Below are 12,573 nucleotides of genomic sequence, written 5' to 3' on the forward strand. Positions count from 1 at the left end.
AAATAAACCAAATGTATCTTGATCTGCTCAATGAAACATTGCTGGGGTACCTAAAAACAGCCTCTTACATCAGTATGTGATGCACATCTGAGATGCTCTGATGTTCTGAAAGGCACTTAAAAGCATGTAAACTTGCATTATTACCATGCACATAACCAACTCACGAGTATTATCATGGGACCAACATGAACACAGTGACATGCCAACTGCCTGCAGGATCAGGCTTTAGCCATAAATTAGAATATGAAACTTAGATTACATTAGAACACAACAAAAATCGTTAAAGAAACTCTCCCAGAAAAAAAGTACGGTAAAAGCCAATGGCACCAGACTCCTTTCTACCACTAAAACAATGTTAATTTGAAAGCCAAGATTCATTTGAAAATGTTCACCTGTAAATCAGAAAGTCCCCAGAGATTAATTTCTGCACTTATTCTATTTGCAAAAAATATTTAACTTAAAGGCATCCCTCTTTTCCTGAAATAATTGCTTGCAAGATGAGAACTAAAACACAATCTGAAGTGTAGTAAAGGTAATTGCTGCACTTACTGTTCATGTCATGTTGATGTATTACTACGTATCAAAGGTCACAGTTCTGCACTCATACATTATCAAATTTGAAAGAGCAATATTCGAATCCGACCAACCTTTAAACTGCCCAGAATATGTGCAAAAATGGATGTGGGCTAACGTGGGTTTAGAAAAAAAAAGAACCCATGTTTTGGAAGCTGAGGGGTCAATCAAGCCAGACTGACAGGGTTACGTGTCACTTCTGTGCATCTAATACCCTCTTAGATTATCAATGAGGTGCAGTACACTGATCTCAAGCTAAAGCAGCTGTGCTAATGAAAATGAAACAGCCTGAAAAAATTAGGTGATACAGGCCTGTGACACAGGGCAGTACTTTGTGGACAATAATGGAGGAATAAGGACATAAATCACCATTTAGATACAATAAAACCTGTAACACCCACCCTGAAAAGTCTATGGAATCGTGGGTCAAAGTCAGCATCTTTGCAACTCCACAATTCCCTCTGAAGCTGCCACATACTTTCAATCCTGAGTCAAGGCAGGTTTTCCTTGCCTCTACTTCAGCGCACACAACATTTTGCAGTCCTGTGCCAGCCTGACCTCTGAGGGTGGAGAGCTGGCTGCTCATGCCATGAGCCAGGAGTTCTCCCAATTGGTTGTAGCACAGATAAATGGGTCTTATCAGAAACTACTCAGCCTTGAACAACTTTCTTCTCCTACATATGCCAGTCCAACTGGGGGGCAGGGACTGCACTAAAGAGGCAGGGGCACCCTCGTTCTTTTTTTGTAACATGCAGTCCTTAAAAAAAGCCAAATAACTACGAAATTCAAGTTGATTGAGTACAGCCAGCACAGACAGAACTGTTAAACAGAATTATCACTTTAAATCATAAATTAAGCTCAGGTAAATAAATAGCTTTTTCATAATCAATTTTTTTCTTGAGAAGTTACATACACAGCAAAGACAGCATATATTCAAATAAGCTATGCAATTTAATTTCATATGCTTTAAAATCTGCTTCATTTGGTAAAATAGTAAATTTCAAAAGGGGAGAGCACAAGCTCAAATGTTTTCTCAGTTACAAGCAGAAAAGCTAAGACAGACATTTCATGAAGTCTATTAGAGCCTAAGAACTCACACTAATGAATGTTTTTGCCATTGATTTTAATGGAATTTGAACTGCAGGTGATGTATTAGTGAAGGCCACAGCTAGGATTAAAATGATACTTCTGATTAAAGATACTATTTATAGTACAAAAACACACATACCCTTTACTAATGCAACAAGGCTATTACAACAATAGCATCTATAAATATACAGGATCTCCTGTTTAAATAAAAGCTCAACATACAAAAAATACAAGTACAAACATTCCTAAAGAAATAACAACTTTCACATTTCCTTTAAAACATCATTCAAAACAGTTTGCTTAAAATGAATTTTCCTGGTGGTTTTGTAAAATGTTTTTGAGTGCTGAACAAGTCAAAATTAAGTTTCGTCAACTGAGCAGAAGTCCTTGAAGTGATGCAAGGAATTAGAGGGCAGACCACTTGAGAAGAGCTGGAAGGTCTTTGTTGCTTGAGTTTTCTACAAATTCAGCTTCTCTATTTTCATTGAGGCAGGAAAATGGAGAAAGAAAGAGAGAAAGAATTATTATTTCAACATAAGTTACAAATTTAGAGATGACTTTGAATTTACAAATTGAATACCCAAAATTGTCAGCTCTCCAGTATCTGCACCCCTTGTTTTCTCCTATATCTGATTATCTCAAGATTTTGCTGCATGTATTCCTCCCTGGCAGTTGCAATCTCCCTTTTGCAAATTATTTTTGTCACACAACAAAAGGAGAATACATGATTTCACAGTGGCAGAGGCTTACGAAGCCCTCCTGAAAAACATTAGTAATTGTTCACTGAAAATCCTAGCAGTACAATGTGAGGCATATACAGTGGCAGTCTTGAAATAGGTTTATTCCCACGGTGACTACTGTGAAAAATAACCAGTATTATGAGACTTGGTCAGGACACCCCCTTCTAACCAAAAATTTAAGTCAGGATCAAATTGATTTTATGCAACCTTGAAAGTTATATTATGATACAGTGCTTTAGATTTTTCACTGTTCCAAAGTTAAATAATCTATCGAGAATCTTTGAAGTGTTTGCTTTAATCTCAAAACCCTATGGTTTGGGAACAAATTATTGTATAATCAATACATTTCATTTTAAAGCCCTTCTCACTATCCTGCCTATCATATACCTCTCTCGGTCTTATTCTTCATAGAATCACAGAATCGTTATTCTTTCAGAGAAAAGATTGAATGTGACCTGACAAGACCCCAGAAAGTTCCACAAATCAAAAGCAATGGTGAAGTCAAATTCCTTGAGAATTGTGATCTTAAGGGACAACTCAATTTCTTTTTTTTTTTTAATGCTTGAGGGTAGCAGCTCCTATTGCTAAACACTATTAGAGCTTATTCTATTTGTTGTGTAAACAAACCTCTAGTAAAAACCTAGTGCTAAGAAATTCCCACCTACTCAGGATGCCATCCTTTTCCTCCAAACACCCAGAATCCAAAGCATGAAGTACACTGAAGTTCAGACTATCAGACAAACTCAACTAGGACACGTTTCTGATGGAAGTTTACAGTTTGACAGACACTTTGGTGCATTACCACACACCAGGGCCTGGAGCCAACCACTCTATGCCAGTCAACCCAATCAGCTGTAATTCCTTGCCTTCATCACCCTCCACAAACCTGAGATATATAAATTCCACCTAAAGGCCACACCATGGAAGAGAGGAGCACTGCCAAAGACCAGTAAGCATTTCACGCATGTTTTCCTATCAGTGAATCAAAACTTTCTGACAACCGCCAAAAATCTCTGCCATCCACATATTGCCATTAAATACACTCTTAATAATAAGAAAGCACATGTCATCAATCAAACACAATCCACTGGTCATGGAGCAATCTTTTATTGCCCTCTCATTCTCCAATGTCATTTTAAATCTAATGCCTTCTGCAAGGCTATTTGTCCAAATTATTAGGAATTTTCAAACTTCCAGTTTTAATTCCTAAAAAACTTACTCTCCACCAATGTTTATGCACTTGATGTACTGCAGCCTTTTTTTAAATTAGCCTGTATTAGGCATACATGTTTTCTGTACAGTCTCCTTCAGAGCCTTACTACACCAGAAATCTGGACAGGGTTGCATTTACCAATTCTAGAAGGGAACTGAAACATGAGATGCTGACATCTGAGGCATTAACTTTTAACCATGTGATTGGACAGGAAAGAACCTCTTAGAGAGATTAGGGGAAAAAAAACAACAAACCAAAACAAAAAACAGTCTGTAAGACACGGAAGGAAATGAAGGCCTAAAGATTTTGCATGAGACACTCAGTGAACTGGTCAAATGATTATTTGCCAAAGACACAAAATGGATCTTTAAGGTTATTGTTCTAGTGCAACATTCCCATACAAGACATTCCTTACTCCCTGAACAGCCTTCCTCATTGTAGAAGACCTAACAAAACCTCATTCCAGAAGCAGAATAAATAAGGAGAAGCAGCTTACTCTAAACTTTCTTTACATCCACTACTCTTGTACTGAATGTGTTCAGACTTTATAGAGATTAAGACTTTTAAAATTTTTAATAGCAGACTTAGCTATTGAATAATGGAAGTTTCCTCTAGCCTACTCACTCCTCCAGCACCACAAATCCACAAGTGCACAAACGTTGCTAAGTTCAGAACCATGTACCAACACAGAAATGTTTCTCCTAGCCTTTGAAGGTTAAAAAGGTTATAAATCTCTCATAATAGCGAGACAGCTTCTTTCTACCAAGTGATTGTCATACACTTATTCTGGAATTAATTCTAAAAAGCAAACAAACCTCTCCAATATGATTCCTTGTCAATTGCATCCCTATTATTTCTGACATAAGAACATGATATTAACCTGAGTTATGTACTGCCATGTGGTAACAGCCAAACCCTACTACGTTTTCTGAAAAAAATCTCTTCAAGCACGTATTTTTTATTTCTTGATTAAGACTCTGTTCTAAAATAAAAAAAACATTATATCTTCCCTCCCCCCTATATGTTTCCCTCATGAATGACTCTGTCATTCTTTTAAGTCTTCCAACTGCCTTGGGGTTCAATCTTCTTGACTTCAAGGCAACCATACCCAACCCTAGTTACTTGCTTTTGATAATCTCTAACCATTCCTAAACCATCAGCTTTCTACATTATCTTCATTTGCCATTCCTTGGGAGCTTCTTTTTCCTGCATGGAGGCTAAACAGATTTTTTGAGAAATCGTCATTTAGATTCCACTAAAAGTTTTAATTATGTCAGAATGTCGAAGGGCAATCAATTGTGTTCTCCTTTAGAAGAAGTACTAGAATTTAAAATAATATTGCCTTTTTTAACCCTGTTCTGCTCACTTCCAAGTAAAATTTAAATTTGACTGCCCCATTTCAATTTATTTTGAACTAGAATACTCATTTGTCTTTTGTGCCAGAGTTTTTAAGCAGCCGAGATAGCTCCTCCCTAATTTATAAACTATATTTAAATACAAGGAGATCTCTGCAGTTATTCACAATATTCCAGTCAATAAAAACACTGCACCAACAAGCTTGCTAAGTATTACTTCACTACCCAACTTAATTTTGCTTTTCATCCCAGCCACAGAAAGAAATGGGGCTCCTATGACATCTTAGAAGTCTGGTCCTGTGAGAAGTCTCAGTACTTTTGAAAAAATTGAGATTCAAGTACATGCCAAGAAGTCAGAAGACAACAAAACATGGAACCCCAGTATTTATTTTTTTCCCTCTACTTTCTTCCATCCTTAAGAGTCAAACTGCAACTGGATTAAACATGACTGACAATTACCGTACTTTTTTTGCCTACATACTCCTACTTCCAAGGTTTTTCTGGAGTTACAAAGACATGACTAAGTGTGGCTACAGCAGTTCATTTACAGGTATTTTTGGATTTCGATTCAACTCCTGTTGGACAGGTACCTTTTACTATTGCCACACTTAGAGTACACAGAAGCCAAGAAGCGATTGCTGCAGAAACAGAATCCTCTTCTCATATTCGTATCAGGACTGGGGCACCCACACTTGGCAGGAGTAACATGCAAATGCTTACTGTAAATTGAGAAAAGCTCAGTCTACAACAGTCATATGTATCATCATGAGCCTGAATTAACCCACAGATTAACCCTGTGCCCGCATTTACTAGAGCTACTTTAAAACCCTGAAAACCTAGAAAGTTAAAAATAGATCTTTCTCTACCGAAATTCTAGGGCATCCTTAACATAATCTTCAAGCCTTCTGAAGCAGTTAATGGAAATGACTGCTCAGACACCTTTTTAAAGTATGAAAGTCTTTCAGAAAATTCTATCATGCACTTAAAACGGACTTCATCTTCCTGTGCTCAAAAGTTTTAGGCATTTTTAGGTCACAAAGCAGGTTTTCACATTCTAAAAAGTATTTGTTTTCACATCAGTTGACTGTCTCTACTTGATCCTTCAGTGATATATTAAACAAAAAGTACCAATCCCTTCTGTGGGAAGTTGCTCATGTCTCATTTAAGAATCTTGGGAGAAATAACACCCCACCCCACTCCAAATACTGAGTCTCCTTTTTCAAAAAAAAAGTTCATATTCCCAAAATCCTAAGAAGCATCAGTTTCTTTGGCAAATGCAGGACATGTGAAAATATACATGTCCCAGGCTAATTAAAACATTGTTAATATATAGATCCAATATCAACAGTTTTCTCAGTCAATTCTATAGATATTACATGCATAACAGCTCAGCCACTGTTTGTCATGGAAGGGACCTAAAATTCCTCTACAAAAGACCAGACACTTCAAATGTACATTTTTAAAAGGAAGTAATATCTGTGCCTAGAGTAACCTTAAGTTCTGAACTGACAGCAATTCATGCCTTCATATCCCCTTTGATGGATTAGGATATCAAATTTTACTTGTTTTTAGAGCTTATAATGTAAGCACATCCAACAGTTAACTGTACTGATTTACTCACATGGTCTGTGATTTTTTTCTCTCCAAAGAAATAAGCCTTTAAACAGATAAATCAGTGAGGTACAAAGTGCAGTGTAGAGATTAACAACTTACAAAACAATAAATAAGCTTCGCCACCTTTCAGGCAAAATTATTTCCATTTTAAATAAATTCTGTAATCTAAAATATATTCTCTAGAAGTATTAAAAGATTAATTCCCCTATCACTTTGTACCCTGTTACTTTTCTCATACTGTCCAACATGTTTGGAAAAGAGACTGTTTTCTTTGTATTCCCAACTAAGACAGTCACACACAAAATGCTTATTTGCTAATTGTTTATGTAAGTATGGACAAGCACCTATAAGTACTCCTTTAATCATATGCCTACATTCTGTCTATTAAGAATAATTAAAATTCAGTAATTAAAATATTAATTGCAATTTACATAGGGAAGCAGAAAAAAAATTCCTCTGTAATCTAAATACAGACCAAACTTGATTCTGACTGATGCAAGGCTGAGCTTCTAAACTATCCCCAAAGAATCAGAAAATTAAGCATGTATTTGAAAAACAAAATTAAGCATTGTTGTTCATGTAACAATTATGTCTTGCATAAAGACATGGATATTAAGGTCACATTTAGAAACATGCTTTTCTTGTAGAAGACTCTTAAGATAGTGAGATTTATGGGGTTTGTTGTCTTCACAGTGTAAAAACCATTTCCATTTGGAACCAAGACAACAGATTAAAACTGGTTTTGAAATTTCCCCTCTTTCTGTAGTAAGATACAGAACACTGCACAAAATAATACTTTTATCAGAAGTATTACTAAATCAACCAAGTTACATATTGTCAGCTTTTATTTCTAAAAAAAATATCTGTTTGACTTAGGTACCTCACAGACAGAAAACTTCTAATCCAGGATCCCAGCTGTTACATTTAACAGGAAATGTGTAACAAATGTCCTTATCTTAAAAAGCAATGCAATAAAAAAAAAAAAAAAAAAAAAAAAATCTTCAGTACTCCAGCAGCAAATATTCATTGCAATTGTAACATTAAATAGTAACAAGTTTTAGGTACAGTTAGAGAAGCCTTTTGACAAATGCACATGCGCTTTCCCTTTCCATCAGGGATCTATTTCTATTCTATCAGAGCCACCTTAGCTACATACAGACATGCTCCTTTTTAAGGTGGCACACTCCTTCTGAACTTGCACAAAGTAATGGCAGAATAGCTGCATACAGCAGAACGAACTCTCTTCAGTTTTAGGAATCACAAAGCAAGTAATGCTGCTAGATGTCTTTATTTTCCTTTAACAAAATACACAAAGGCACAAAATTCACTTATATCTTGTAATTATTGTACAGGTATAAATAGTGCTTTGTATTCAAGTACAATCGAGTGCAGAGACTTTCTATATTTTATGTAAACACAAAATAGTTTTGCATGAAGGTGCCTCTGGTTCATCTACAACACAAACACCAAAGGAGATGCCATTTATCCAAGTGCCATTTAACTGAATTCTGTCAAAAAGTTAGACAATGAATAATATTAACACCACTGCAATGACACTTCCATATGCTTAAGTCAAATGTCGGATGACCCTTTAGCTTGTAAACATCTGTGTATTAAACATGTACTCAATCCATTTTAACAAGGCAGCATTAAAAAGTATCTTAAGTTCACTAGACCAAACTTACTAGGTCAGATGCCATCAGTAATTGCTCTTTATGTGTGACAGTTAAAGAGATGTCAAACTGTAAGTCACCCTTAGCAAAGCTTGTACTTCGAAGTTTTTCAAGACGCAAACTAAACAAGGGCTACAACTGTTAAGCTTCAACCAACTACATGGTCTATGTGTTAACTTAAAGAGACATGCTTAGTTTACAATACCCACTTTTACACATAGCTTTGACACACTGTGGCAGTTGAGGCAGTTTAAGCCCAAGCAAGATTATTAAGTTGTACCATTAAAAAAAAAGCTCACCTGAATAGTAACAACAGGCATGAACAAAGCTAAAAACTAGCTACAGAAGGCACTTGAAGTACTTTATTCTGCTTTTATTAAAGATTCTTCACTTTGTTCAGCTGAAGCAGACTCTGAAATAGTCTCTTCAGTTGCTGAAACGTTTTCTGCTTCTTTTTCAACTTCTTCAGCTAGCTTATCATTTAGATGCTCAGAACTTGGTGCTTTATCATCTGTGTCATTTGTCTCAACGATCTGGGCCACATCATCTTCAGATTCTGTGAAAAGAAAAATTACAAAATAGCAAAATTACATTTCCAGAAATTAAGAGGCAACTAATATTCTTAAAAAGCAAATGAAACATTCTGCAATCACATACAGGTTTTGACTAGTAACTGCACGATGTTCTCAACTCGTAAAAAATTTGATTTTTCTAAGACAGTCACAGGTAAAACAATTAAAATTTAAGGAAAAAAAGAAAATACTATGGAAAAGAGCTTAGCTCCCACTAGAAAAATACTTTATTATTTGCATACATTCACCCTCAACAGAAGCTTTCTAAGCTTGTTCACTAATGTGAGATGTTAGACACATGTTAATTCAGTTTCTTTGTGCTTGGTAATGTCAGTTTCACCAACTGTTTTATTTTTTTAATAAGGGTTCAATCTGTACACAAATTAAAACATTCTACTTGATGGAAACTATTTTAAATGTAAGGAGTCTGATACCCAGAAAAAAATTAAAACACCAAAAAACCCAAAAAATCCCAACCAAAAAACCCATAAAACCAACCCTAACAAACATATCAAACCAGCCAATGAAAATTACTACATATTCTGTCTTCCATGGAGTAGTGCAGGAAGGTTGAACAGGAATATACTTATTCTTCATCTGGGATGGGACTTTCTTCGATTAACACATGTATTTTTAAGATCAAAAACATTTATTTTAAGTACTGCCTCTAAAGTAAATTCCAGCTTCACAACAGGACTTCAGTAGCATATGAAAAGTCATATTTTGAAGTAAGCAAAAGCACTGAAAAACTGAATGCGGTTGCACTAAATGACACAAAGGTACTGTAGAATGGCATTGCTGATGGCAGTTGATTTATTGACTAGTATTAGTCAATACTATACAGTACTAATGCATACTGTGAATGCAAACAGTTTGCAAAACTGATGCAAAGTTACAGCTCAAAAATGTTAGCCTTATCAAATGTTTCTAACTGCATAGAATCATAGAATGGTTTGGGTTAGAAGCAACCTTAAAGATCAGTCTAGTTCCAACCTTCCCCTAGACCAAGTTGCTCAAAGCCCCATCCAACTGCGCCTTGAAAACTTCCAGGGATGGGGCACCCACAGCTTCTGTTGGCAGTCTGTTAGAGTGTCTCATCCCTCTCCACAGTGAAAAATTTCTTCCCAATATCTAACCTAAACCTACCCTTTCAGCTCATATCCATTCTGCCTCATCCTATCACTATATGCCCTTGTATAAAGTCCCTCTCCAGCTTTCTTGAGACCCCTTTAGATCCTGGGAGGCTGCTCTATGGTCTCCCCAAAGCCTTCTCTTCTCCAGGCTGCACAGCTCCAACCCTCTCAGCCTGTCATCACAGGACAGGTGCTCCAGCCCTCTGACCATGCTTGTGGCCCTCCTCCAAACTTGCTCCAAAAGGAGAATGTCTTTCTTATGCCAGGGGCCTGTTGTTTAACCCAGCCTGCAACTGGGTTGCAGCCCAGACACCTGCCTACTCCCCACCCACCCTCCTGCCACCCTGGTGGGATGGGGAGGAGAATCACAAAAAAAGTTAAACCCCAGGGTTAAAATTAGAACAGTTTAATAATTCAACAAATTAAGATAGTAACAACTACAACAAAAATAACTGTATCTAAGCAGGGGGGCAGGGGAAAGAGAAAGGAAAAAAAATTAAACACATGTGATGCCGAATACAATGGCTCCCTGCCTGCTGACTGAGGCCCAGCCCATGCCCCAGCAGTGTTCAGCCCCTCACATCCAAGTCCCCCAGTTTACACACTCTCCATGACATTCTGTGGTATGGAATAACCCTGGAATAACCTGTCCTGGCTATGCCCCCCAAAGCTCCTTGGGCACCTCATGCTGGTAAAGCATGAAATACCAAGAAGTCATTGACTTAAAATAAGCACTACTTAGCAATAACCAAAACATCCATGTGTTATCAATGTTATTCTTGTACTAAATTCAAAACCAAGTACTGTACCAGCTACTAAGAAAAAAATCAACTCTATCACAGCTGAAACCAGGTCAGTCCCCCAAAGCTGGACACAGCTCTCCAGGCGGGGCCTCACAAGAGCAGAGCAGAGGGAGAGAATCATCTCCCTCACCCTGCTGGCCACAATGCTTTTGATGCAATCCAGGACATGGCTGGCTTTCTGGGTTACAATCACACATTGCCAGGTCATGTTGAGATTCCTGCCAACCAACATCCCCACATCCTTCTCCTCATGGCTGCTCTCAATTCCTTCTCTGCTCAGCCTGTATTTGTGCTTGGGATTGCCCTGATCCAGACACAGGACCTCGGACTTGGCCTTAATGAACTTCATAAGGTTCACAGTCCCACCTCTCAAGACTCTCAAGGTCCCTCTGGATGGAATCCCTTCCCTGCACCACACAGCTCAGTGCCATCAGCAAATCTGCTGAAGGTGTGCTCAATCCCACTGTCCATGCCCTGACAAAGATATCATGCAGTGCTGGTCCCAATACCAACATCTGAGGAAAACAGTGTCAGTCAAGTGCCACGTGTTCGTGTTCATCTAAATGTGTTGGGTGTCTGAAAGTAATCAGACTCTTCAGGCTGATACAGAATTCAAGCAGAGACAAAAGCTTTAGAAGCACTGCTCTGGCTTCTTGGCCCATGACTGAGTGGAGGAGCTGCTGGCACACCCATGTCAAGCAGACCTTGTACAAATGCCATCTGTCACCAAGAACTTAAGACCCCTTTTCCCACACAAAGCTCCACCTAGCTAGTTCCAGGCTTCATTTCAGACTGCTCAGAGCAGCCCAGCTTCTCCATTCTTTTCTCAGACTCGATCTTTCATTTTAGCAAGTTTGCAGCTGACTCACCTCCTGGTTCCTTCCCTGCTCTCTCAACCACAAGCTGCTCAACACCTGCCCTGGCTTCTTGTTCCAAAATTTTTCAACCCTACTTCTGCCCAAGCAAAATAATGTCCCCAGTTACTTTCCAGCCCATCCCACTCTCTCTTCCTGCTCTTCAATTTCCATCTTGATCCCATCTCTGTCTGTGCTCAATCTTTATCTCCCAACTGTCAGTTTTCTGTCTCATCTCTGCATTTTTTCTTCAGCCTCAAATTCTATGAATAAGTTTGTGCATTTTCCTGCTCCAACCGTCCACACTTGAGTTACATTCCTTTATTGCTACTCTTCAGGCTAGAGTCAAAGAAAGTATGGGATGCAAGGAAGAGGCAGCTCCATGCCCTCTCAACTCATTTGTAGCATAGCCCAACCATTACCTATTTACAGAGTTTCAGTCCTGCAGTCTTCAACTGAATAATGCTTAGCACTCTGCAGCAGTGACTTGTTCTTACTCTGACAAAGGTAAAGAGACTGTTTGCTCAGTCTGATCAGAAGGATGCCAAGCATCTACAACATCTTTGATGTAAGACCTAGGGACAACCACAGCCACCAGCTTCTAATGGAAAGGAGAAAACCTGATGAAATGCATATTCTAACTATATTTAAAGGAAGAGGATGGTGCTTTCATTTTTATATTTCACTAAAAGGTATGGAGACACTGCTTATTTAAGCAAAAATTGACAGGTTTTTTATTAATTTTCCCTTCACTCTGTTCTTGATTAAACTTCTTGAAACTCTCCAGAATATACAGTAATACAAATTTACATGGAAAAATTTGGTCTTATAATTAAGTCTGAGAAAGTTACAAGAAACTAAAGAGTAGGTCCTTTAAATGAGTAGTAAGGGCATTCAGAGTAAGTGATGCTAACTCCAACCATAAACATGATCAGTCTTCATTAAAAATATATA

The 12,573-nt window shown here is 37.8% G+C and overlaps 1 protein-coding gene across 4 annotated transcripts in view; it reads right to left on the reverse strand.

Moving 5' to 3' along the window:
• Positions 1 to 1,505: 1,505 nt before the first annotated feature.
• The window catches only part of LOC121673546 (endoplasmic reticulum junction formation protein lunapark-like), a 46,931-nt gene continuing 35,863 nt past the window's right edge, over positions 1,506 to 12,573 (reverse strand). For 2 of the 4 annotated variants that reach the window (XM_042046915.1, XM_042046914.1), the window contains exon 12: positions 7,854 to 8,813. In XM_042046915.1, the coding sequence (XP_041902849.1) occupies positions 8,620 to 8,813 (194 nt within the window). In that variant the 3' untranslated portion in view covers positions 7,854 to 8,619. Of the gene's footprint in view, positions 2,147 to 7,853; positions 8,814 to 12,573 lie in introns of those variants that run through there. The other 2 variants (XR_006019233.1, XR_006019234.1) reach the window with 2 other exon arrangements.

Source organism: Corvus kubaryi, unplaced genomic scaffold (genome assembly GCF_017639235.1).
Source record: "Corvus kubaryi isolate FWS band 111438036 unplaced genomic scaffold, C.kubaryi_AGA036_p1.0 65485, whole genome shotgun sequence".
Classification (NCBI taxonomy): Eukaryota; Metazoa; Chordata; class Aves; order Passeriformes; family Corvidae; genus Corvus; species Corvus kubaryi.